The sequence below is a fragment of the Dasypus novemcinctus genome, chromosome 14 (assembly GCF_030445035.2).
Source record: "Dasypus novemcinctus isolate mDasNov1 chromosome 14, mDasNov1.1.hap2, whole genome shotgun sequence".
In the NCBI taxonomy this organism is placed as follows: Eukaryota; Metazoa; Chordata; class Mammalia; order Cingulata; family Dasypodidae; genus Dasypus; species Dasypus novemcinctus.
Window position 1 is genome coordinate 60,779,883 of NC_080686.1, and position 26,258 is coordinate 60,806,140.

Genomic DNA, 26,258 nt, shown 5'->3' on the forward strand with positions numbered 1-26,258 from the left:
TATTTCTAATGAGATTTTTAAGATGAAAAAAACAATATAAATTATTAAACACTGTAATAAAAGCAAAATAATAAAACTATATATAAGAACTTGGAGAAAATTATTGGTCAGTTATGTCCTTGCTACAGGAAAAAAAAAGATCTTATAAGACAAATGTTCCAAATTAGATTCTTAGGAGGAAGGGATTTTTTTTAACCATCTCCTAAACTTGGTATGGTAAAAGTAGCATAAATGTATTTAATACAGTTTAGAAAGTATCAGAGACTTCAACGGTTACTTTTGTGAAATCCAACTTCCTTATTTATAGTAAGCTCCTCTACCAGTTATTTATCTCATCTTATTGTATCTAGTATCAATTCACTTTCTTTTGTTTTAATTTAGTTTTGAATAGGTAACGTACATATATAGTAAAAAAATTCAAAAGATAAACAAAGGTAATCAGTGAAAAGATGTCTCTCTTAAGTCCTACTGTCTACTAGATTCTCTCCTTAAAGTTAACAACTGCTGTTAGTTCCTGAGGTTTTCCTTTCAGAGATGTTTCATTCATGTGTGTATGCATGTGCATCTGTTTGGGTTGTTTTTTCTTTTTTACAGGAATGGTAGCATATTATACAAACTTGTCTGAATTTTGCTTTTTGTTAACAGAACATCTTGGAGAACTTTTCATATCAGCAGGTGCAGGGCTATATCATTCTTCTTAGGTCTGCTTAGTATCCTATCCCATGGCGGTAGAATGAGTTATGTACAACTTTACGATATAGTCTCTATGACATGTCCTGACTCATCCCTTTTCCACACCTACTTCCACATTTGCCTTTGATTCCCATTGCCACCTATGTATATCTTCCTCATCTTTTTAAAATCTTTAAAAACAAGTAAAATAGCTGATGATACATAAATTGCAATTACACTTTCAAAGTATATTTTCACACATTTTATTTGAGCATCATATCACTGTGAGTCTAGAAACGAATTCTTTGGCAGCTCAGTAGTTCACACATTCTATCTTTTAGTATTTTTAGTTCTAGCCACCTCCAACAACTACAATGGCAGTACTGGATAGCTGCTGCCAGTTATGTGCTTCTTTGGTGTCATTTATATTTTTCTATGTATTTTATTGTCTCTTTTATGAGTCCCATGAATATTTCTCAGAAGTGTTTCAAGTGAAAACTTAAATAAACTTCCCTAAAACTTATTTATCTCCCATCTTTTCCTAAAAGTGGCATAAGACAACTTCAGTTTCTATTATTTTCTACAAATACTCCTTCTTTTGAAGATATAGACTTCTGACTTCGAAATGTTGCTAGTTTACCTTTTGCTGGCCCTTTTGCCCCAGGGAGTAAATCTGGAGGTATCAGATGCTAAAGAAAGGGAAACAGCATTCACCATGGAAATGGTTTAAATTTTGGGTCAAGACTTGGACCCTGAAATGTAATTCAAGCTGAAACTGCTCCCACAAAGTTGAAATCCCACAATGCCACTTGTTAGCTGGAAGAGTTCAGGCAAGTTATGTCTCTCTGCTGACTTGGTCTGCTCAGCTGTAGGCACAAATTAGATCATCTTACCTTCTAGGCCCCAGGAATTTGGCTCTGCAGGAGTCCAGTCTGGGGAGCTAAACATGCTTGAAGGCTTACTTGGAGGCTGATGTGACAAAGGACCCTGGACACCTTGTCTCAGGATATTGATGTCCCACGTCAGAGGCCATCCAAGTTAAGCTTAAAACTTAATCCAAAACTGATAGTATAGTCCAGGGATAATCAGGGCAGGAGGCATGGGGGCTGTCTCTAAGGATATGACAACCAGTCTGAGAATGGAAGGGATGGGTAGGAAGGAACTGGCTGGTGTCTTCTCACTGTCGATTGAAGACTCCTCCCCCATTGGTTTTAAAATGAAACAGAAGGAAGGAAATTACATGACTGAAGAAGGAAAAATAGCAGCATTTCATTTGCTACCAATTGCTAACTCCAGGGAACTGCCCAAAGCATCAAGATCAGCACACTGGAGGAGACCAGAAAGAGAGTAGTTGGGCAGCTGGGGTAAGCTGCAGAGGCAACATCGGGATGCTGGATGCTACCCATGAAACAGGGAGATGGTCCCATCCTCCACTTTGATGCCCAAACCAGTAGCAACTACATTTTAAAAAACAAATCCGTTTTATTGATATATATTAACAAAGCATAAATCCACCCAAAGTGTGCAATCAGTGGTAAGCAAAAATATTTTTCCATCAAATACAACTCAAGTCATTAAAAAGCCTACAATTGTTTGGTGGGCGTTTCAGATTTAGCTTGATACAACAAAGAAATGTTACTCAAATCTCTTCCTATAAACTTGTCATAGTTGTGAGACAGGTAAACAGGCTCTTTATGGTCGGCAAGACTTAGATATACTGGGAGGGCAAATGCCAAACGAGGGTGATAATATTTTTACGGTGTGGTGCTCTTCTTATTGATTTTATAGAGGGGTAGGGCTGAAATTAGAACTACATCATGATCACAATCATCCTAAAATGTGATAATAATCACTACAAAATAATTAATACTTAAAAGTATTAGTCTAAATGCTTTATGCATAACGAATGTAATCCTTACAACAAACCTGTGAGAAATAATTCCACTATTATATTATTGTACTGTTAGAATGTATACTATACATAAATATTCTATAGTATATAATATGCAGAATATATAATATTATATACTATTAAACTATTACTATCCCCATTTGACAAATTAGGAAGTTGAGTCATAAAGGGAAAAACTATTTTGCCTGGGATTTTCCAGCTAATAAGTGACCAAGCTGGTGCAGGAACCTAGGTCGTCTATTTTCTTACCTATTACCCTCTACTGCCTTTTCTATCTATAAAGCATCAGGGCTCGCAAAGGGACAGTTCTGGGCTGGCATCCACACCATCGTCTAGGTGAGTGATGTCCCCTGGAACTGTCTAGAGCACAAGCTGAGGCCAGATGTAGCAGTCTCACTGGGGTAGAAGGATTTGATTTCTCCCAGCAGCCCCCTGGGGTCCCTGGGGGCAATCTCTGGGCCTGAGGTTCCTATAAAAAGGTACCCCAAACTGGTAGGAGATACTCCACCAAAAAAGGTCTTAGGGTCGAATATGTTTGGAAGGATGTGAGTTAAACAACCTTATATAATTTTTGTAGTGAAAGACTGCTCAGATCCTCCAGTGGGTTATTTGTTGTGAATCTCGTAGAGAAGGATACGGTTGTAATTTTTAAAAAAGATTTATTTATTTATTTATTTCCCCCCCTTCCCCTCCTCCCACCCTGCTGTTTTTTGCTGTCTGTGTTGTCTTCTCTTATCATTTTCTCTCCTCTAGGATTCACCAGGATTCGATCCTGGGGACCTCTGATGTGGAGAGAGGTTCCCTGTCAGTTACACCACCTCAGTTCCTGATTTCTGCTGTACTTCACCTTGATTCTCCCCTTGTCTCTCTTCTGATGCATCATCATCTTGCTGTGTGATTCACTTGCATGGGCACTGACTCACTGTGCCAGCACTCACACGGGCACGGGCTCACCACGCGGGTACGCTTTTCCCTTCTTTCTTACCAGGAGTCCCCAGGGAGCAAACCCAGGTCCTTCCATATGGTAGGTGGAAGGTCTATCATTTGAGCCACATCAGCTTCCCAGTTGTAATATTTTCTGCACTTATCTGAACACAGAAACTCACCAATTATATCACCCTGAAGTAATGTTTTAGGGATCATATTAAACTTTGGGAAATGGCTGGCATTTAATTGGATCTGACCATGAGAATGCTATTTCTGTTTGAGGAAGCTACTGGTCCTCTGCTGCAAAAGTCTCCTATAGATACCTGTGGACTGAGAATGAAGCAAAAAGTGGCTGGAGGCAAAGAGCCTAGAATCCTTCTGAAGTTTCTGTTAGCTGGTGTCTCCCTCCTACCGAATTCCCTCACCTGTGCAAGCCTTGGTTTCTAAGATCTGTGTAGTCCTTCCTCAGTTGCCATCCTGTTTCCCAGGCCTCCCTTTCCCTTAACTAGGACCTGAAATCTGCTCAAACACTGTCCCCACTCCCCAGTTTGATGCCCACCAGTGCTAACTGCCTATTTCCTGGCTTCTGGAATCTGGCTTGGCTTGACTTCTGGTAGCCTTTGGAGTTGTTGTTTTTTTTTTTTTAATAGTTATCTAACCTGACTCCAATTAAGAATGCTGTCTGATTGAGAGGGGTTTCGCTATTGCTTTTACAGGATACCAGGAACCACAAACAAATGATCATAAAACCATTTGTGATCCCCTCCCTTTGGTACAGTGTCTCCAGCTTTCTCAGGCTTATGGCTGCTAACCTTTGGAGTCCTGGCTTGGAAAGTCTCAATAATACATGAACCGAGATGGTCCTGGACCTACCATCAGTTTTCCCCTCTTAAGGCAGCTCTGAAACCAAAGTGACCAATCTGTCCTCTCAACCAGACATGATTCTTTGTTGGGATAGATTTGTATTCTAGATACTGGCCCTGAACCAAGTTGACCTCTTTTGCAGGAGAAGGAAGGAGATGGTCTTCATCTCACTATTAGTTTCTTGGCATTCAATATAGGGAAACCACTTCTAGGTGGCTTGAATTAATCAAGTTACTGGTTTCTGGAAAGTGCTGATGAGTTCGCTGTAATTTTTATTTCTATGATGACACTGTCTGGACTTAAAACAACTAGGTTCTCACAGACTATTAGATTCAGTACTTTTGATGACTAAGGGAGATGAGGGGAAAATGCTGTGCTTTTGGCTGATTGAAGGGAGAAAAATCTGGTAATTTTTTTAAAGGAAAAATAATCATTAAAATAATTTAAAATTATTAATCCACTAAGAATCAGAGCACTGTCCAAAACCTGTCATTGAGTTAATAATAGTTGGCTATTCCTTTCAGGCACAGCTTTTGTGAGGTCATTTTTTTGAGGCTAGTGGTGAAAAGCTTCATAGCCACAGAGCAACATTTAGCAGAATTAGTTCAGCCTGTTTCCACATGGCCTCCAAGTCTTCATTTGTTCCATCATGGAAAACTAACTCTCATTTGCTTGAAGCAGGGAAAAATAAATGATTTTTCTTTGCACATTTTGACAATTTAAGTTTTAGCATTCTCATACGTTAAACTTTAAAAAAAAATCCACCAACTACTCTTTCTCTGTTTGGTTTTAGTTCTTTTACAGAAAAAAAGTGCATTTTTAGCTTTTCACAGAAAGAGCCAAACTTTCTCAAGGTAACGGAGGCCCAAAGGAAATGCATGTGACTTAAGACATTATTGAGTGAAGTTGGGAAAAAGTCCTTCCCTGGACTTCCCTAAGGGAAATAGTTCATTGCCTATCAGATAATGGTAACCTTAAGATATTGCTCATTAGAGCACTGGCATGGAATAGGTGACTAAATCCTTTTTCATTTCTTTGACACTAGATTAAAGAATAGTGTCACTTTTAACCATGGTATGAAACAAATGTAACTTATAATATAGCCCTTTTAACAAAACAATAAACTAGGAAGGAAAAAAACACAAATATAAAACCCCAACCAGATTTATGGGAAATATTACTTGGATTACTAAAGTTCATAAAAATATTCTAACCAAGGTTTCTTTGGATTAAACTAGTAAAGTGCAGCGATAAGTGGTGATGTAGTAGTAATAATGAAAATAATAACAACTAACATTTCAATATTGAGCACTTGCTATGTACTAGGCTCTGTCCTGAAAGCTTTAAATATTTAATACTTGAACTCACTTAATCCCATGAAGTAGATAATATTATCTTTATTTTAAAGATGAAGATATTGTGGCTTAAAGAGATTAAGTAATTTTGCCAAGGTCACACAGCTTTCTTGACACTAGAGACCTCCAATCACCCTATATCATGTTGCCTTGTTAGAATACTGGTTCACCACCTACTAGTTACATGAGCTTGGGCAAGTCATTTAATCTCTTCAGTATCCAGACTTTGCTTCTGTAATGGGTTCTCCTGCATTTAAATGACACCATTCATGTAAAAAACTTAATATATTACCTGACAAGAATAAATGATCAATAAATATTAACCATTATTAAAACTAAAGAATAATTTTTAAAAAATTGCTTTAATGGACCTATTTCTCTGAACTTTGTTTTACTCTTACTTAGCTTCACGAAGAGAGAGGAATAAAAAGGTCATGAAGATTTTGGCAAAGCTTTTCTTTTTACCCAAATCTTTTATAAACCATTGCTTTTATTAGAGGTTGTGTGTGTGCATGTTTCATATTCCTTATGCTACATCTTATTATTACCTCTTGGAAATGAAGATGATCATATAAATGATGACATTTACATTGATAGGGCTTTGTATTCTCAAAGTGCTTTTATACCAATTATCCAATTTCATCCTCAAAATAGTCTTACATATTTGACAGCAAAGTAAGGTGTAGTGATATTAGGTTGGCCACACAGTTGATAGCAGAAGTTGAATCTAGATTTGAACCCACGAGGGTAAGTTAATTTATATCCTTTACTGTTGTGCTAATTTACTGCTTTTCGTAATGTTTAACTGTTGTTGGGTTTTCTCTGTATAAAATCAAGTCATCTACATATATTGATATTTCTGTTTCTCCCTTTCTCATAGTTACGACTTTCATTTATTTCCCCATACTCCCTATAGTCAGCAGGTGTAGTATGGCATTAAATAGAAACTTACCATACTTTTCCACCTTTGTAATACTTCTCATGCTCTTCCCTCTGTATGCCCTTCTGGATTCAAATCCTACCTCTGTATTTGCTACCTCTGCAAAATTCTCTCTAATCTTCCAGCTGGAGCAATCTCTCTTTTTTCTAAATCAGTGGTTCTCAACCAGGGGCAATTTTTCCCCCTCGGGGACATTTCACAGCATCTTTAGACATTTTGGGTTACCATAACTGGGGCAAACGGTGCCACTGACATCTAGTTGGTATGTTGCTGAACACCCTATAATGAATAGTATAGTTCCCTACAATAAATAATCTAGCCCAAAGTGCCCACATGCCAAGATTGAAAAGCCCTATTCTAAACTAAACGTTCACGGCATTATGATACACTTCCTTTTCTACCTTTAAAATACTTATTTATGTATGTTTTTTTAATTTGTCTTTGACTTTAAATTTCATTTTAATTACAAATATTCACAACAACTAGCAAATCTCTCCTTTATATCCACCCATATTGTCGCACTTAATACCTTAGATTAATTTGAATCAATCATTAACTATAAAAGATGATAGGTAAAGTGATTTAAAGTTTCCTTCAGACATCTGATAAAAGAGAAATAATGTAGGACCTAATTTTTTAATTTATAAAACTCAAGCATTGGCCATACAACTACCCCAAATTATTCCATTAACCACGATACATAAAAAATGATGTAGCAAAAGAATATATTTGAAAAGGTACAGTTCACATACAAAAACATTCGGAAAAACATTTTAACCATGAAAAATTTGACAACGTTGACTAGAAATTCTACTACCAGAATCAAACCAAGGAGGAAAAGAAAAAGTGAAAACATTTAAGATACTTGGCCCAAGGGAAACAAGACCAGGGAAAACAAATGCTCGACATACCAACACTTGTGTCACATTTAGAACTCAAATTAAAAAAAAAAAAAAAGATTTCCCTGGAGGAGGGTAAGCATTGTTTTATTTAAACTGCCTAAAATATCTGTATTCATTATCATATGTCAGCAGCAATTCAAACAGGGTTTTGTTGAGACAGAAAATATGAAATATTATAATTCTTCACAGCAAAGATATTTCCAACAAGATCATAGAAAATGTGATCAATAAATGATGGCTTTGCCATATAACTGAAATATTTCTTAAAGCCAGGAAGACTACCGTTATTTTCCACAATTGCCGCATTTCCAAATAAAGTTTTCAAGAGTAACTTTCTGTTACTTTTGGAAAGAGCTAAATACATATTAGGTAGTTAGTTGGTGCATCTAATTTTTCTTTTGTGGTTTTCATTTTTATGCATTACTTTCCTGTGATGATCTACCAAATATGTCCTTTGAAGTGGAATAGTCTCCGTTCACATATGAACAGATGTTTTCATTGAATTTTATTATGCTCATAAAACTTTCATAACATTCATAAAAATAATATTGTAAAACAATAATTTGCTGTGATCAATAGCATGGGCAGTGGTCAAAAGGAAAATGGAAGTATTTCATGTGAAGGAGCAGATGACAGCTCCAAGACAGAATAATGTTCACCTCTAAATGAGATTACAACCATTTCAGTAATTTGTTCTCAATAGTTCAAACATTTTTTACAGAGAGGATTATTTCTTTCCTGATCAAGCAATAATATAATTATATGAATTAAATCATTCCTTACCTAATAAGTCTGAGGCTCTCAAATTTTCTTTCAGAAACATAACAGAAAAAATGGCACTACCTATAAAAAAATAAATGGCTGTTAGTGGTGTTTTTAATAGAAACTCTTACGCTGTGATCACCCCCCGTAAGTTGCTTTTCATTACACCCAAGATTTATTTGCCTGCTTCCCCAAAAGATTATCAGTTCCTTTTGGCCTGAAATGTCTGCTTATTCTTCTATCCTCTCTAGTGCATAGCTAGTAACTATCAAATCGCATTAAAAGGTGTTCCATAAATGCTGATGGAATGGAAGAGTGTTTGTGGGATCCCTGCCCCACATTTGCTGAAGGTAGTGGTGTTTAAGACCCTCTTTCCCATTTCTGATGCTACTGAACTCTCAGCTCCATGACTGAGCTGTCTCCACCTGCTACGGCCTTAGGTACATGAGCTATGAAGAGCTCTCTGAGTTGTTCCTCTTACAGAGCCTTTCCTCTATGATTAGAGGCATGGAAAAATCCAAACTTGCAATAATACAAAAACTACACAACACAATTTGTATTTTTTAAAAATAAACTTTATTAAAAAACTATTTTTTTTTAATTCCCTCTGAGATGTTTCCCTCATCTGTTTGCTCACTGTCTGTTTGTTTTTCCTTTGGGAGGTATGGAGAACTGAACCTGGGACCTCCCATGTGGGAGATGGGTGTCCAATTGCTTGAGCCATATCCACTCCCTGCTCGATTTTTTGTTTTTGCTCATTGTCTGCTCTTTGTTTTGCTCAGTTTGCTCATTGTTTTTGCTTGTTGTCTGCTTGTTTTTTCTCATTCTTTGCCCATTGTTTCATTCATTGTTTGCTCATTGTTTTTGCTTGTTGTCTGTTCATTGTTTTTTTATTGTCTGCTTGTTGTTTTGCTCATTGTTTTTGTTTGTTGTCTGCTTGTGTTTTTTTTTTTTTTTTTTATCTTCTTTAGGAGGCACCAGGACCTGAACCTGGGATCTCTCATGTGGGAGGTGGGCGCTCAACTGCTTGAGCCACAGCCACTCCCTGTATTTTAAATTTTAACAAAAATTAACTGTTTTTTTTTTAAAGTAAAACTATGCAAAAGAAAAATCATCTAATCAATAATCTTAGCTAGAGGAAACCTTAGTTAATATGTTTGTGTGTTTACTTTAATTATCCACAATTTCTTTCCTCATAGTTGAGATCAAACTGTAATACATAATTTCTTTCCTCAGTTATCATATCATCAACAATCTACGTAAGCATTATTATTATTTTTTTTTTTTTGAGGTACCAGAGGTTTGGGATTGAACCTGGGACCTCATATGTGAGAAGTTGGCACTCAAGCACTGAGCCACATCAGCTACCCTGAGTTAGCTTTTTCATTTGTTTTGCTTGTTGGTTTTCATTTTTGTTTTTTTCAAGAGGCATGGGGAATGGAACCTGGTACCTCCCATGTGGAAGGCGGGCACTCAGTTGCTTGAGCCACACCCTCTCCCCATAAGCATAATTTTAATGAGACTGTATAATAATCCCTTAAATGGATGCTGTAGTTAAATTTAAATATGGCTATGTCTGGTGTTCTGGCAATTTATTTAAAACAAAATAACAAACCATACCAAAAAGACTTTATTCAAGATAAACTGGGGCTTTAATATGTTTTCGCCATCTTTCTCTTACCCTAGCTGGCTGTCATCCGAGTTATTTTGTGTCCTTGCAAACCTTTCCAGAGGCAGGTTATTATAGGAATGGAACCATTACACAGAATAAACAGCATGGGAAACATCCACCAAGCACACATTTATAACTGGGTGATGTGGCTTTAAAACAAAGTAAGAATTTCTGTAAATAAACTCATATATAGATACATAGCCCAGTAAATTAAGAATGGGACAGGTATAAAAATGTACTAAAGACAACCAGCAAGATGGCGGCAGAGTAAGGAGCTCCTAGAGTCAGTTTCTGCTATAGAGCAGTGAGTAAACACCTGGCGCTCTCTGGAGATAGCTGAATCACCTGTTTGGGGACTCCAGGAGACCAGAAGAGCATCCTGCCACATCCTTGAAGGATGGGAAGGAGAAGACTGCCTGCAGAGAACTCTCGTTAACAGAGTGCTCCACGCCCCGGAGGCTGGTGCCCATCCTCCAAAGGAGGCACAAGCCGCCTGGGGAGCTGTTCCATGGCTGGAATTGAAAGCTCCACTTCCCAAAAATGGGGGAGGAAGAGATGGTTGGGCACCAACTTCAGCTACTGATCAGTACTTTTGGCGGGATAAAGTATAACCCTAAGAATAGCTAAAAAGAAATTCCATGCTCACAGATTAGAAGACTAAATATCATTAAATGTCAGTTCTACTCAAATTGATATACAGATTCAATGCAATCCTGATAAAAATTCCACCAGCATTTTAAAAAAATTGAAAACATGATTATCAAATTTATTTGGAAGTGTAAGCGGTCCTGAATACCAAAAATATTTTAAAAAGAAAAAGCAACTCTCATCTTCAGACTTTAAATCATATTACCTAGCTATATTGGTAAAAACAACATGGAACTTGCATAAAGACAGACACATAGACCAATGGAACCAAATCTGTGGTTCAGAAACAGACCTTCACATGTATGGTCAAGTGATTTTTTATTAGACTGTCAAATCCACACAGCTTGGGCAGAACAGTCTATTCAACAAATGGTGCAGAAAGAAATGGATATCCATAGCCAAAAGAAGGAAAGAGGACCCCTATCTCACACTTAACCCAAAAATTAAGTCAAAATGGGTCAAAAACCTAAAAATAAAAGCAAGAACCATAACGCTTCTAGAAGAAATTGTAGGAAAATCTTCAAGAGCTGGTGGTAGGTGGTGGATTCTTAAAAGAGGTAAGAGGACTGAGATGAACTACTGATGTTTAACATATGTAGAAGTTTTTATTAGCTTTACTGTAAAAGTGTGGAAATGTATAGAGTGGATGGTAATACATAGTGAGTAACAGCTAGTTTATAAATGGGGATGTGGCTGAAAATCATAGTCTAGGTATGTAAATGCCAATTGACAGAATGCTAGAGAATTATCTAGGAACTGAATAGCACAGTAAACCAAGAGGTGGATGAGAATTATGGCTGATGGTACAGATGCAAGAGTGTCCTTTGTTAGCTAGAGCAAATGTACATACTATTTTGAGGGTTGTGGGAATGTGGAGAAGTATGGGGAAATATGAACTGTGGTTAGCAGTAATAATATAATATTCTTGCATCCATGCCAAAGATATACTGTGTTGATAATGGGGCAGTATGGAAAATGTATGCCAAATGTACAGTATGGACGTGGTAACAATCAGATGATATTATGTTATTTGTAACCAATGTTCCACCACAGTGTGGTGTGTTGATAGAAGGGTGTTGTTTGGGAATTCTGCACATGTGCATGATTGTTTTATAAGTTTACTACGTCTGTTGTAAACATATATTTAAAAAATAATAATAGGGTGGGTTGGGGAAAATATATCAAATGTAAGATAAGGACTATAATTAGTAGTAAGATTTTTGGCAATATTCTTTCACAATTGATGACAAACGTCTCACAATAATGCAAGGTGTTGGTGCAGGGTTGATGTATGGGACCCCTGTATGATGTTATACACATTTGCTTTGTAAGTTCACAACTTTCACTATATACTTATTGTTTATGTATGTTCTTATATAAATGACTTAAAGATAATAATAATAGGGTGGGTTGGGGGAAAATACTTTGATTAGTAGTAATATTTTGACAATGCTCTTTAATCTTTAGTTAAAAATGTTTAACAACAATGCAAGGTATTGGAGGTAGGGTGAGATACAAGAGACTTGTATGATGTTATATATGTTTGTTTTGTAAGTTCACAACTATTACTATACACTTACTGTTTATGTATGTTTAAGTAGGAGTGATATACTTCAATAAATTTTTAAAAATGAAAAAAAAAAGTACTAAAATTTCTATTGCAGATTTGGGCCAAGACAAGTCAAGGAAACTACTTTCACATGTTAGAGCATTAAAAAGTATAAAAAGTGTTATTACCTTAACACATATCAGATGCATTCCATGATAATATCTCTGAGATGACCATTTTGCAGAAAAAGTTCCAATAAGAAAGAAGATATTGTTTAAATGGAATGAGGACATTTTAGAGCTAAGAGACATAAAATAATCTATTCAGGGTCCTAAACTTTGTAACTGGGAAAGTGAGGTCCAAAGAGGTTGTTTATACATTGATCCATTCCTCTAATAAAGGTTTATATTACAGCTGAGTTGTACCAGCACCCATATTTCCTTATTCCCAGTCCAGAGCTCTTTCTAGTATGCTACACTCCATTGCCTCTCCTTAAGGAAGTGCATCATATTCCTTCTCTTCTCGTTGCTCAGGCACAGTTTCACAAATATTTCACTTTCAGAAGCAAGAAGGAAAGATGTTATGTGGGAGATAATTTCGTTGCTAAAAGTAAAAAGGATGTGATTGGTAATAATAAACTTGAATTGTACTATATGTATCAAATTATATCAACTGCTATAAAGTAGTTATCAGAGTTTTATGAATACAAATATGCTATTTTTACTTCCTACTTAAAGAATTTAGAAGTTTAATGCACTTCCACACTCATTCAATGACATAATTTCTTCCAATTTAAGAGAACATGAGTTTTCCTATAAAATTTTAAGATAAGAAAACAAGAAGATTTTTTGTTTTACTTATTTAGTAAAAAGTAATAAAAAATCCTACTAAAATACTTTTACTTGCAAATTCATTTTTCTTGGAAAATATGGTTAAAATGAGAGCTGTGTTGAGCAAAAAAGAAGTATCTTAGCAACAGCTAATAACATGACTTCTAAATACAGTACTAAATTTTTGTAAAAATGAAAAAAAATACATAAACTGAACTGTTCCCATATATCTTTGTAATCAGATATCTGTCAAAACCTCTCTAAGTAGTTGCTGTAACAACACTCACTGCCTAATAAACAGACAGAGAGAGGGAAAAAACTATTATACCCTATTTTTTATTACGGTAAATTTTAATATTAAAAAATAAAGAGCTAGGGAGCAGATGTGGCTCATGCGGTTGAGCGCTTGCTTCCCACATGGGAGGGCCCAGGTTTGGTCTCCAATGCCTTCTAAAAGCAAACAAACAAACAAAAAACAAAACAAAAAGTAAACCAACGAAAAAACCAACTCGGGGAGCCAGTGTGGCTCAGGAGTTTAGCGTCAGCTTCCCATATATGAGGTCTCAGGTTCAATCCCTACCCCAGTACCTCAAACAAAAACAAAAACAGAAACAGAAACAAAAACTAGAAGGAACATTTCAAGTTCCAAAGCTTAAAAAGTCTTAAAATAGAACACGTCTGTAAACTGAATAATTTGTACTAGGTGTGATTAAACTGGAGTTATTACTGAGTGTTTACCTAAGAGTTCACAGTTTTGTGTGCAGTTTTGGCTTGAGGCATATTTGGGCAGAGGGTCATAAATGCTTCTCCATTCTGTCCTTCACAGGACACTGGTGTACGCAGAGTGTTCACAGTCACTAGTCCATACAGAGGGTGCTCACTGATCTTGGTGCTTAATTAATAAGTGCCTTTTCAGGAAAAAAGTTAAAACAATCAACCATACTTTACTCAAATGTTGATTACGAATTTGATAGTCTTATCTGATTCAGCTGGAAAGAGAAGAGTTTTGTCTACAGGCCACAAACTCAAGTGACCACAGGTGCCAGTTAGGTAATCCTTCAAAGAGGAAAAACTGAGGGGCAGTGGATTGTGGCCAAGAGGGCGGTGGGCTATGGTGGTAAGGGTGGTGGGCTGTGGTGAGGAGGGCGTGCAGCCATGGTGGTGAGGGGCTATGGGCTGTGACAATGAGGTGAGGTGAGCCTGATGTCAGCTGGAGAACCCAAGACCTGGGCTATTGATCTGATTCTATAAAAGAAGACACAAATCCAGATTTTTGTGTGACATGGTCTCAATTTTTAAACATGGAAATTAATTCATATTCTTTAAAAGTGTTAGTGGGCCAAACAAAACACAACAGTGGCTGGATTTGGTCTACAAGCCACCAGCTTGTAAACTTCCACAAATGAAAATTTCATTAATTTTCATTTCCTGGATGTTAACTTTCTTGTTTAACCTCTATGATCTGAAGAGACACCAGAGTGTATGTTTATAATATAGGAAAGTAGAAGACAAAGCAGTAAAGAAAACTCTTTTCTGAAAAAAAAAATGACATAAAAAGAACATATTTATATAATAATGCTTCAAATAGACCCTCACATGTAAATATCTGGCTTGTGGTTTCTGACCACTTATAATGGCAACTTTATTGTACTGCTAAAAAGAAAACCACAGAAACACTTTCATGTCAGTCATAATCAAACTTCAAACACATGGACACAATGAGCATGCTTACAGGCTCAATTGACTCTAACGTATTGATGTACTGTTCTATAATTATCATTCCCCGCTGCTTGTAGAATTTTAGGAAAAATTGTGTCAATTATAATGTCTTCCATAGAGTTAGGATCTGAAGATTTGAAGATGTGACAATTTGAAAAATGTCATCTTACAGGTAGAAAAATTGTCCTACCATCCATGTTGGAAGGAATAAAAGTGTTAAGTAATTCATGTTGATGGGGAAAAAAATGTTATTGTCATTTACTGAAGAAAATGAAGATATACTACAATTGTTCACAGGTAATTTGCATAATTTCAAATAAGGAAATTTATGTAGATTAAGAGTCATAACCCTTTCTTTTCTATATATTTTTTTTGTACATACACTTTCATGATTAACCTCAAAAAGACTCCAAAAATGTGAAAAAAACTACCATTGACAGACTGTGTTATAAATTTAATAGCATATAACTTTATCAATAGCAATTTCTCCAGAAATATTTAATGGCATTTTCAAAAAATAAGGATGGTTGGAAAAAAGATATCTCGACTAAAGCATTTAGGTTTTAAGAATGCTTTCTGCTGAGAGTGTATAAGCAAACAAACTAAAATGTATGAGTTTTATTCTAGACATTTTATTTGGACTGGTTTGTGGACAGATGTGCTAAAGCAGACAACTCAGTGAGTCACTGAGAAAAGGGATATTTTCTGCATATTTCAAACATTAAAATAAATGTCCATATAGAGTGCCACTCTAACAAGCATCTGGTGAGGTTTTAGAGTTCCAGAGATTTCATCCAGGCTGATTTCTTGGCACACTGCTCTCAGAGGACGGGAGAGAATTAGCAGCATCTAGGTTTGTGTAACGTTCAGGTCACTCGCTCATCGGTCTGTTTGTGTTTGCTTTCATTTGTTTCTAATAAAAGTCTTGGAGACAAACGTTTCTGCTTGAGACGACTTCTTTGGAATTCCAGAAACCAGGGCTTTCGGGCTCTGCTATGACCATCGTCTAATGAATTACAGACACATTGCAGCTTACGGCTTCAGAGCAGCACAACAGAAATACGCAGAACAACACATATTCCACATCCTGAATTATATTCAAGCAAAAGTCAGCTTATTTTAGGGAAAATGAAAGATGGAAGAGACTTATTGCTCATACATCTCATCCTCTCCTAATCTTGATGCAATTAGTTCTCCAAACTTAATCAAAATTAGCCCAGTAATGGGATGTCTACTTCTCTTAGGAAATTTTTTTAGAGCAAAATTTTATCTTTCCACCTAAAATTCCAAGTATTTAATCTCGTGTAGTTAATCTTAAACAATCTATTTATTATTCACATCTATTTAGCTGGGCAATAATTAAATAAGGTAAGAAGTTTACACATTTCTCTCTTTTTTTTAAGATTTATTTATTTATTTCTCCCCCCACCTCTGATTGTCTGCTCTCTGTGTCCATTTGCTATGCATTCTTCTGTGTCTGCTTGTCTTCTCTTTAGGTGGCACTGGGAACTGACTCTGGGACCTTCTGGAGTAGGAGAGAGGTACTCAATCTCTTGTGCCACCTCAGCTCCCTGAGATACAGACAGAGATACAGAGGTCTGCTGTATCTCTTATTGTCTTTCCTCTGTATCTCTTTTTGTTACATCATCTTGCTGCACCAGCTCTCCACTATGGCCAACTTGCTGCGCAGGCCAGCTTGCCTTCATCAGGAGGCCCTGGGAATCGAACCCTGTACCTCCCATATGGTAGATGATAGCCCAATTGTTTGAGCCACATCTGCTTCCCTATATATTTCTTATAGTACCTGATATAGTGGTTGCTCATTCAATATGTCTCTTACTTTAACTACCTCATTGAAAGTATTACCTGATATTAACATGTAAAGGAGTGATATATTATCTAAAATCTCTTCTTATTACTTTAAATCAATATACTTAGAGGGATAGAACTGAAAATTACCATCGATGCTTCCATCATGTTCTATTTCTCTCTTCCTTCCTGCTCCTGCAAGGAATCCCTCTGTACCCTACTCTGTTGCTATCCCCTGGGCAATTTTATTTAATACTGAGTCAATCTACTATGGAATCCCTTAATTTCATGTGCTACACATCTTTGGACTGTTGATAAAATCATTCATTTTAATCATCTTTAAATTCTTAATCATAACATAGTTAGCAGTAAGGAATGAAAAGAACAAAAGAAAACATTAAATGCAAGATGTACAAGTAGTATAACTCAATCCCCAAAGGACAGGCTTATAAAACTTTTAGTATTCACAAGAGTAAATAGTCACAAGACTCCCTAGTAATGAAATATTTAACTATCATGCTTCATCAAGAACTGAATTTTTTTTTTTAAGTAGGAATTGGAGATTGAACCCGGTACCTTGTACACGGGAAGCAGGCATTCAACCACTGAGCTATACTCACTCCCCAAGAATTGAAATCTTTTAAGCAAGAGTTTTGTTCTTCCATCATCACAGAACATCCTAGAATATCTTTTCTCATTTTATTAAAATTCAAATTCAAACCAGTTCTACGAGGCCATATTGCATGAGTTTCCTGTGTCATAGTCTCCTGGAGAGAACAGTTAATAGCACCAAAACGCACATGGTCCCCAGTCTCCTGATCTCAGTTAAATGTGAGGACGGACATTAAACAAGTTGCTGAAGGGGAGTATAGGTTCAGGGCCATGGTGTGCAGTTGGGTAGGTTGTGCATTGCACTAAGAGATCACCTTCAATGAGACACCACCCACATCACAGAACTTGTCCATCTCTATATTTCTTCAATTTTCTGACAGATGGCACCAGTGTGTCTTGCTCTGATAAAATCAGTGTGTTATAATACTTTGCAGACAGACAGAAATAGAGCACCGTGAGAAAGGGCTGCTTTTTTCTAATTCACTAGAAGGCACCATATATATGAGAGGGGGACCCGTGTAAGAGGCTAAGGAAGCAGAGAATAAGCCCATTTAACCAAGTCTAGAAGCCCAGAAAGAAGGAGTTTACCCGAGACATGAAGGATTGCTGTAGCTCAAAATATTAAAATGAACTCCACACAATATATCCAAATTATTTCTTTTTAGTGGTCTTTTGGTGTAATAACAGTCTCCCAGAAAACATGCTCTCAGATTGCATTTAGACCTACAAGAAACCTGCCATTTGGCCACTTTGTAGTTAATTAGCAAGAAAACAAAAATGCTAAGAACCCAGAGCAAGTAGAGGGAAAGTTGCACAAACATCGTGTTTCTTAGAATGCCCATCGTGAAGCCACCTGTGGAACTAGTGTTTGGGAAGTGCTGCCTCAGTGTGCGCATGTTAGCGAGGGAGAGCAGGGCAGACAGAAAGGGAAAGAAAGGATAGAAAGAGAGACGGTTCAAGGTGGGGAAACTTGGGAAGAGTGCAAATGCCCCACTATGCTTCCCAAGTGCTTCTGACATACCAGTTTTAAAAAACATCAGTCTGTTCAATTGAACTGTGCAAAAGGAGCAGGAATTTAGATTACATAAGCTGAAACAATAGGTCTAACATATTAGCAACCTTATATGTAGTAAGACTGGTACCCAAGTTTACCCATGTATCTATCACCTCATTTCTGGAAAGAAATACATGTGCATGAGCCCAGACACCTAATGAAAGGGAAGAAGGGTGAAGAAAGTATCCCTCATTTGGATTTATGGGTTAAAGTTTTTTAAGCTTTCTGGATTTTAAGTTTCTTTTTAATTTGAAAAAAAAAAAACAATACACAAGATTGAAGAAAAACTGAAAAAGAATATGCAATCTCATGTGCAACACTGCAACAGAAATTATTTTTTATATTCAAGGGAAGTTAGATTTTTATTAATAATTCCAAACAATAATAAGGGGGAAAAAAGTTCTAGCATAGAAAAGTGTAGAACTCTTCCATCTCATCTGTAGACACAGCTGTAAAATACACCTGTTCTGAAAATACTTCCCATTACTTCAAGTTTTCTAGGGTTTCTGGAATCTTTATAAGGGATCTCAGGGCAATGTTCTGGGGAGAAGCCTCGAACTCCAGCAGTTTTTTACCCACCACGACAGTTTATAATAACCTCGCATTCAGGTAGTGCTGCAGGAATGTATGAGTATATGCCACTGCTTGTGAAAATTGCAAAGTAGGAAATGGTTTGTATTTGAGTGCACTTCTTTAAGATAAAAATGTTCTGAATTTTAAATTAATTGGGGCTAAGACAATATACAAAGAAAATCTGTAGCAAAAACAAAAGCACCCATCTGTCAAGGTGAGGGGCTCAAAGGTTGAAGAAGGTCATTGGCCGCCCCCACCCCCACCCCCACCCCCAGGCACTTAGGCAGGACAGGACACTCTTTCTAGGGCAAGGGTGGACATCGTAAACTTCTGCTGACTAGTGAGAGCTTTGAATAAGTCACGCCAAGCCTCCACTGAAGGCCTGCAAGGGTATCACTTCTGACCCTTAATCAACGGCAACTCCCAAATTCTCAGTCCTGGTCTCAAGAGGCCTGGCTATATTTCATTTCTGTCGAATCTCTGATCTTTACAACATATCGAGCCATATCCCCCTTTATGTGAGCTAACTGGACATAAACGGAGAATTTCAATACAATGTGGTACACTCCATCTTCCTTGGGTATCTCATTTTCTTTGGCTATTTCATGGAAATTGAGTATAAAGCAGATAAGAAACAAAACTAAAACTCATCTCTAAATGTATAGTCATTATGCAGAAAAATTAACATTTTCAGAATAACTGGAGTCTATAGCGGCTCCAAGATGACAATATAACTAGATTTTTAAATCTGTTATTTCTCAGATTTTGAGAAAGGAAAAATGCATCTAAAATGTCCATGTATATGTTACATATTATAAGCAGTAAGTAGCAGACTAAGAGAACCAATTTGCTCAGTTTATCAGAATTTAAGATGGTAAATGATTACATAAATTGTGTGCCTATTCAGGGTGATTCTAACTAAACAATTTCTAGAAAGCTAAAAAGTGCTTGTTGCTATATATTCTGTTATACTACCTCATAAATTATTTTAGATAAATGGGGAAGCTATGTTAAAAATAAAGTGAAATTCTTTTGAATCCATATTATTCCAACTTATGCCTTGCTTTCTTTAGAATGTCATATAAATTTTTTTCAGGAGAAATATTAAAATTGGGATATGTGGTACATGTTATGCTTGATCTAGTTGTTAACACACAATAACTATCAACTTATTTCTATTTCAACAGAGAATCTAAATTCACAGAAACTTAGAAACATGCTGTTTCCATAGCAGCAGGTAAAGAGTAAAACTTAAAAAGCTTTTATTAATTTAACAGGGCTTAGAGAATTTGTTCTCCTTTTTAGCAGTGATTTTTGTTCTTTTTTAAGCTTTAAAAACATTTTAGTTTCTCTTTTCTAAATGTGTTTAGCAAATTATATAAAGTTTTAAGCTGATAATTATGATATTACTATAAAATTACATATTCTTAGAGTAATGTGGAATAATCAATATTTAATTCTTAATATAAAAGAGATGATAGACTATGGAGTCAAGATTAGGCATCCAAGACTCCAGCTACATTTAATGTCAGTGTATGATTAAAACATAACATTGTACTACAAGTGCTTTTAGACAATTTTCATTAATGATTAAAAGCGTAGGATAGCATTTGCTGTCACTGTTGATTTATTATGACTCAGACACTGGGAATTTGGCTTTTAAACACAGAGTTACAGCTATAAAATGCAAGTTTCTCCATGGTTTCTCCATGGCAGCATGACGGTAGATAACTGAAATTAGTAGTAAAAATTATTCCAAGTTCACATGCTAAGGCAACAGGGAACAGACTCTCTTCTTTTGTGCATGTGTTGTTTCAGCTGTGTGTTTTTCATCATGTCAAAACACAGAAAAATGGCTCACCTGTAACAGACATACAACCCAACGGAGCGATGAGCGTAATGGGGGCAAATCCATAGGCTGCAAAGTTTCCAGTTTCTCCCATGGCCATCAGCAGGATTCCACCCCACCACAAAATGCTCTTGTAATATGGTCTGGGGTGCTCTTGGTGTGCCAACTGCAGATGAGAATATTTCTGGAAGCAAATCAGAATGTAAATAAGAAAACATTTCTACCCAATTAAAACTTGCCTTAAAATTTTTATTCCTTTAAATTTGTATCATGGCTTTAACTTTATTTCAGAGTATTACAGAGCAATTATTGTGGTTTCATGTCAGGTCCAAGTATATTAAAAAAAAAAAAAAGATTTATTTATTTATTTCTCTCCCCTTCCCCTGCCCCAGTTGTCTGTTCTGTGTGTCTATTTGCTGTGTGTTCTTCTTTGTCCGCTTCTGTTGTTGTCAGTGGCATGGGAATCTGTGTTTCTTTTTGTTGCCTCATCTTGCTGTGTCAGCTCTCCGTGTGTGCAGTGCCATTCCTGGGCAGGCTGCACTTTCTTTTGCGCTGGGCGGCTCTCCTTATGGGGCGCAATCCTTGCGGGGGACACCTCTGCGTGACAGGGCACTCCTTGCGCGCATCAGCACTGCACGTGGGCCAGCTCCACACGGGTCAAGGAGGCCTGGGGTTTGAACCGCGGACTTCCCATGTGGTAGACAGACGCCCTAACCACTGGGCCAAGTCCGCTTCCCAGTTCCAAGCATATTAACAGTGGAAAGAATTTACATTTATATAGCCTTTTGTGGTTTGAAAGACCTTTTTACAAACATGTGTTGGTGAATTCTCATTCCAGCTCTATAAAATAAGTATCATCATGACACTTTAAGAACTAGGTATAGGGACTTCCGGCAAGATGGTGGCTGAGTGCGCTTGCCTTGCCGTCTCTCCTGGGAAGAGGCAGCTGGGCACCGCTGGAGGTTCTCCGGGACCAGGCTTTTTCAGGATTTTTTCAGGAGGGGGAGGCAAGATGGCGGCTGAGTGAACTTCCCGGTTACTAGCTCCTGGGGGGAATCGGCTGGGAGGCGTCGGAGACTCTTTGGGACCGGCTGTTTCGGGATTTTTCCTGGTCCGGAGGTGTCTGGACATCGATTTGGAGGGAAGGTAACAGAGAGGATCCATCTGTGAAATATACACGGAGATCCCAGCTACGTGTGGAGGACTCCCTCCTTGGGTAGGCGGAGCCGAGGCAGCTAGCACTGCGGCGGGTGGCGGGCGGGAGAGCCGAGCCGCGCTGTGCCGTGGCGGGCGGCGGGCGAAGGAGACAAGCCCAGCCGAGCCTAGCCGTGCCGCGGCGGGCGACGGGCGGGAGAGCTGAGCCGCGCTGCGCCGTGGCGGCGGGCGGTGGGCGGGGAAGCCGAGTCCGGCCGAGCCCGGCTGAGCCGCGGCGGGCGGGGGGGCCGAGCCCAGCCACGCCGCGCCGGGCGGCGGGCGGGAAAGCCGAGCCCAGCCGAGCCCAGCCGAGACGCGGCGGGTGGCGGGCGGGGGACCGGAGCCCAGCTGAGCCCAGCCGAGCCTGGCGGCGGGGTTTCTGTTCTTTGTTTTCTTTTTTTTTATTTTTTTATTTTTTATTTTTTATTTTTATTTTTTGTTGTTGTTCTTGTTGTTCTTTTTTTTTTTTCAATCCTCTCTTTCTTGTCCCCAATATTCTTCTTATACTATTTTACCTTAACAATACAATAAGTCCTACAGGAAATACCTCACATTTGCTGGGTTTCCTCACCCTCCACTGCCTCATTTCTCTGTGAATAGATTTAGCCTATCTACACTATCCCCTTTCCCCTACAACTTGATATCCTCCACCATCTGCTATCTCTCCTATATTCCATCTCCCTTTCTTTGATCCACAAAGTGTCTAACTCTTAATTTCTAATACCTTTGTTTAGTTTTCCATCTGGTATTCGTCCCTGAAACTATTACCTTTCTTTTCTCTTTCCCTCTCTCACGAAAACAATAGCCTCTTAGTACGTACCACATTCCTCCCATATTCAGTCGTCTACCTCATTATAGGTACTTTCCTACTACTATAACTCTACACAATTTACATGATCTAACCTCCATCCTCCCAGAACTCATATTGTTGCTTTGTAAACATATATCACCAATACTACTTCACACTTTTTCCTTCCTTACACAATTGTCTTTCCCCAGCACTAATACTTTCCTTTAAAGTGAGCTTAACTAGCAATAAGAAATTGGAATAAGAAGAACAAAGTGACAAAGAGAAGATATAACACTTACGCAAAAACAACAGCTAATTAATCTCCAAGACTAGACAAAGAAGCTAAGGAACTGATTAAACCCGTCAAGAAAAAATGTTGACAAGACAGCAACAAAAATCTACAAACCAAACCAGTAATCAGGAAAACATGGCTGAATCCAATCAACAAACTGAAAATCAGGAAGGGGGGCAGGACTTCGCACAAGCAATGAAAGATCTCAGAACATTTATCACCGACAAATTTGATGAAGTAATGAAAGAGGTTAACAGCGTGAAGACAACACTTGGAGGGGAAATTGCAGACATGCGCAAAAAAATAACAGATATGATGGAAATGAACACCACAATTCAAGAAATCAAAAATACACTTGCAGCAAATATCAGCAGACTAGAAGAGGCAGAGCAGAGAATTAGTGATATGGAAGACAGTGCATTGGAAATCAAACAGATAGTAGAAGTGGTCAATAAAAAGGTAGAAAAAATCCAGATAGGACTTAGGGACCTGAATGATAATGCAAAACGCTCAAACATACGTATTATAGGCATTCCAGAAGGAGAAGAGAAGGGAAAGGGGTCAGAAGGAGTGTTGCAGGAAATAATGAATGAAAACTTCCCAAATCTACTGAAAGAGACAGATGTACATATCCAAGAAGCATAGCGCACTCCACTGGTCATAAACCCCAACAGGCCCACCCCAAGACATATACTTGTCAAATTATCCAATGCTCAAGACAAAGAAAAAATTCTAAAAGCAGCAAGAGAAAAGAAAACCATCACATACAAGGGAAACTCCATAACATTAAGTGCTGATTTCTCATCTGAAACGATGGAGGCAAGAAGGCAGTGGTATGATATAGTCAAGGTACTAAAGGAAAAAAATCTCCAACCAAGAATACTCTATCCAGCTAAACTAGCATTCAAAAATGATGGAGAGTTCAAAATATTCACAGATAAACAGAAACTGAAAGAGTATATCAACAAGAAACCTCCCCTTCAAGAAATTCTTAAGGGAATTCTGCAGGAAGAAAGGAAAAAACAGGACAGTCAGAGATGGAGGAGAGTGTAAAAGCAACAAGAAAGACAAAAATAGAAGGGGAAAATAAAATAATACAAACAAAATATAACAAACACAAATCCAACCAAAATATGGCTACCATAAATAACTCTCTAAACGTAATAACACTGAATGTCAACAGATTAAACTCACCTATCAAAAGATTCAGACTGGGACACTGGATAAGGAAATACGACCCATCTATATGCTGCCTACAAGAGACACATCTTAGACCCAGAGACTCATGGAGGTTGAAAGTGAATGGCTGGAAAACAATCATACAAGCAAACAACAACCAAAAAAAAGGCAGGAGTAGCTATATTAATATCAGACAAAATAGACTTTAAATGCGAAACAATTGTGAGAGACAAAGAAGGATACTATATTTTAGTGAAAGGGACAATTTGTCAAGAAGATCGAACAATCATAAATATTTATGCTCCTAACAAGGGCGCCTCTAAATATGTGAGGCAAACGCTGGAAAAACTAAGTGAAAGAATAGATGCATCTACAATTATAGTGGGGGATTTTAATACACCACTATCAACTCTGGACAGAACATCTCAAAAGAGAATCACTAAAGAAACAAAACATTTGAACAGTATATTAGAAGAGCTGGATCTAATAGACATATATAGATCATTACACCCAAACACAGCAGGATATACATTTTTCTCAAGCGCACATGGAACATTCTCCAAGATTGACCATATGCTAGGCCACAAAGAAAGGCTTAATGAATTCAGAAAGATCGAAATCATACAAAACAATATCTCTGACCACAGTGGAGTCAAGCTGGAAATTTGCAAGGGACAGAGACCCAGACTTCACACGACAATTTGGAAATTAAACAGCACACTCTTAGAAAAACAGTGGGTCAAAGAGGAAATCTCAAAAGAAATCAATGACTACCTTGAAACAAATGATAATGATAACACAACATACCAAAATTTATGGGATGCAGCAAAAGCGGTACTGAGAGGGAAATTTATAGCCATAAATTCATATATCAAAAAAGAAGAAAGAGCAGAAATTGAAGAATTAACTGCACATTTGAAGGAATTAGAAAAACAACAACAAAGTAACCCAACAGGAAGAAGAAGGAAGGAAATAACAAAGATAAGAGCAGAACTAAATGAAATAGAAAATAAGAAAGCACTTGAAAAAATAAACAAGACCAAGAGCTGGTTTTTTGAGAAGATCAACAAAATTGACAAACCTTTAGCGAGACTAACAAAGAAAAAAAGAGAAAAGATGCAAATACACAAAATAAGAAATGAGAAAGGTGATATCACCACTGACCCCACAGAAATAAAGACTATCATAAGAGGATACTTTGAAAAACTATATTCCAACAAAAATGACAATTTAGAGGAAATGGACAAATTCCTAGAAATACATAAGCAGCCCATACTGATGAAAGAAGAAATTGATGATCTTAACAAACCAATCACAAGCAAAGAGATAGAATCAGTCATTAAAAATCTCCCAACTAAGAAGAGCCCAGGGCCAGACGGCTTCACAGGTGAATTCTACAAAACATTCTGGAAAGAACTAACACCAATCCTGTTGAAACTATTCCAAAAAATCGAAACAGAAGGAACACTGCCTAATTCCTTCTATGATGCCAACATTACCCTAGTACCAAAGCCAAACAAAGACACCACAAGAAAGGAAAATTACAGACCAATTTCTCTAATGAACCTAGACGCAAAAATACTTAACAAAATACTTGCTAATCGTATTCAACAACACATTAAACGAATTATACACCATGACCAAGTGGGATTTATCCCAGGTATGCAAGGATGGGTCAACATAAGAAAATCAATCAATGTAATACACCATATAAACAGATTGAGAGAAAAAAACCACATGATTATATCTATAGATGCAGAAAAGGCATTTGACAAAATACAGCACCCCTTCCTGATAAAAACACTCCAAAAGATCGGAATACAAGGAAACTTTTTGAACATGATAAAGAGTATATATGAAAAACCTAAAGCCAACATTGTTTACAATGGCGAAGTCCTGAAATCCTTCCCTCTAAAATCAGGAACAAGACAAGGATGCCCATTGTCTCCGCTCCTATTTAACATTGTCTTGGAAGTACTGGCTCGAGCACTGAGACAAGAACCAGATATAAAAGGCATTCAAATTGGAAGGGAAGAAGTCAAAATTTCATTATTTGCAGATGACATGATCCTATATATAGAAAACCCTGAGAGATCTTCAACAAAGCTCCTAGAACTCATAAATGAGTTTAGCAAAGTCGCAGGTTATAAGATC

General features: G+C 37.4%; 1 protein-coding gene across 2 annotated transcripts in view; it reads right to left on the reverse strand.

The window, feature by feature from the left end:
• Positions 1-26,258, reverse strand: part of NIPAL2 (NIPA like domain containing 2) — a 116,377-nt gene that overhangs the window by 47,976 nt on the left and 42,143 nt on the right. For both annotated transcript variants that reach the window (XM_058275768.2, XM_058275769.1), the window contains 2 exons: positions 20,662-20,833; positions 8,356-8,415 (listed from right to left, as the gene is read on the reverse strand). In XM_058275768.2, coding sequence (XP_058131751.1) covers positions 8,356-8,415; positions 20,662-20,833 — 232 coding nt within the window. The remainder of the gene's footprint in view (positions 1-8,355; positions 8,416-20,661; positions 20,834-26,258) is intronic.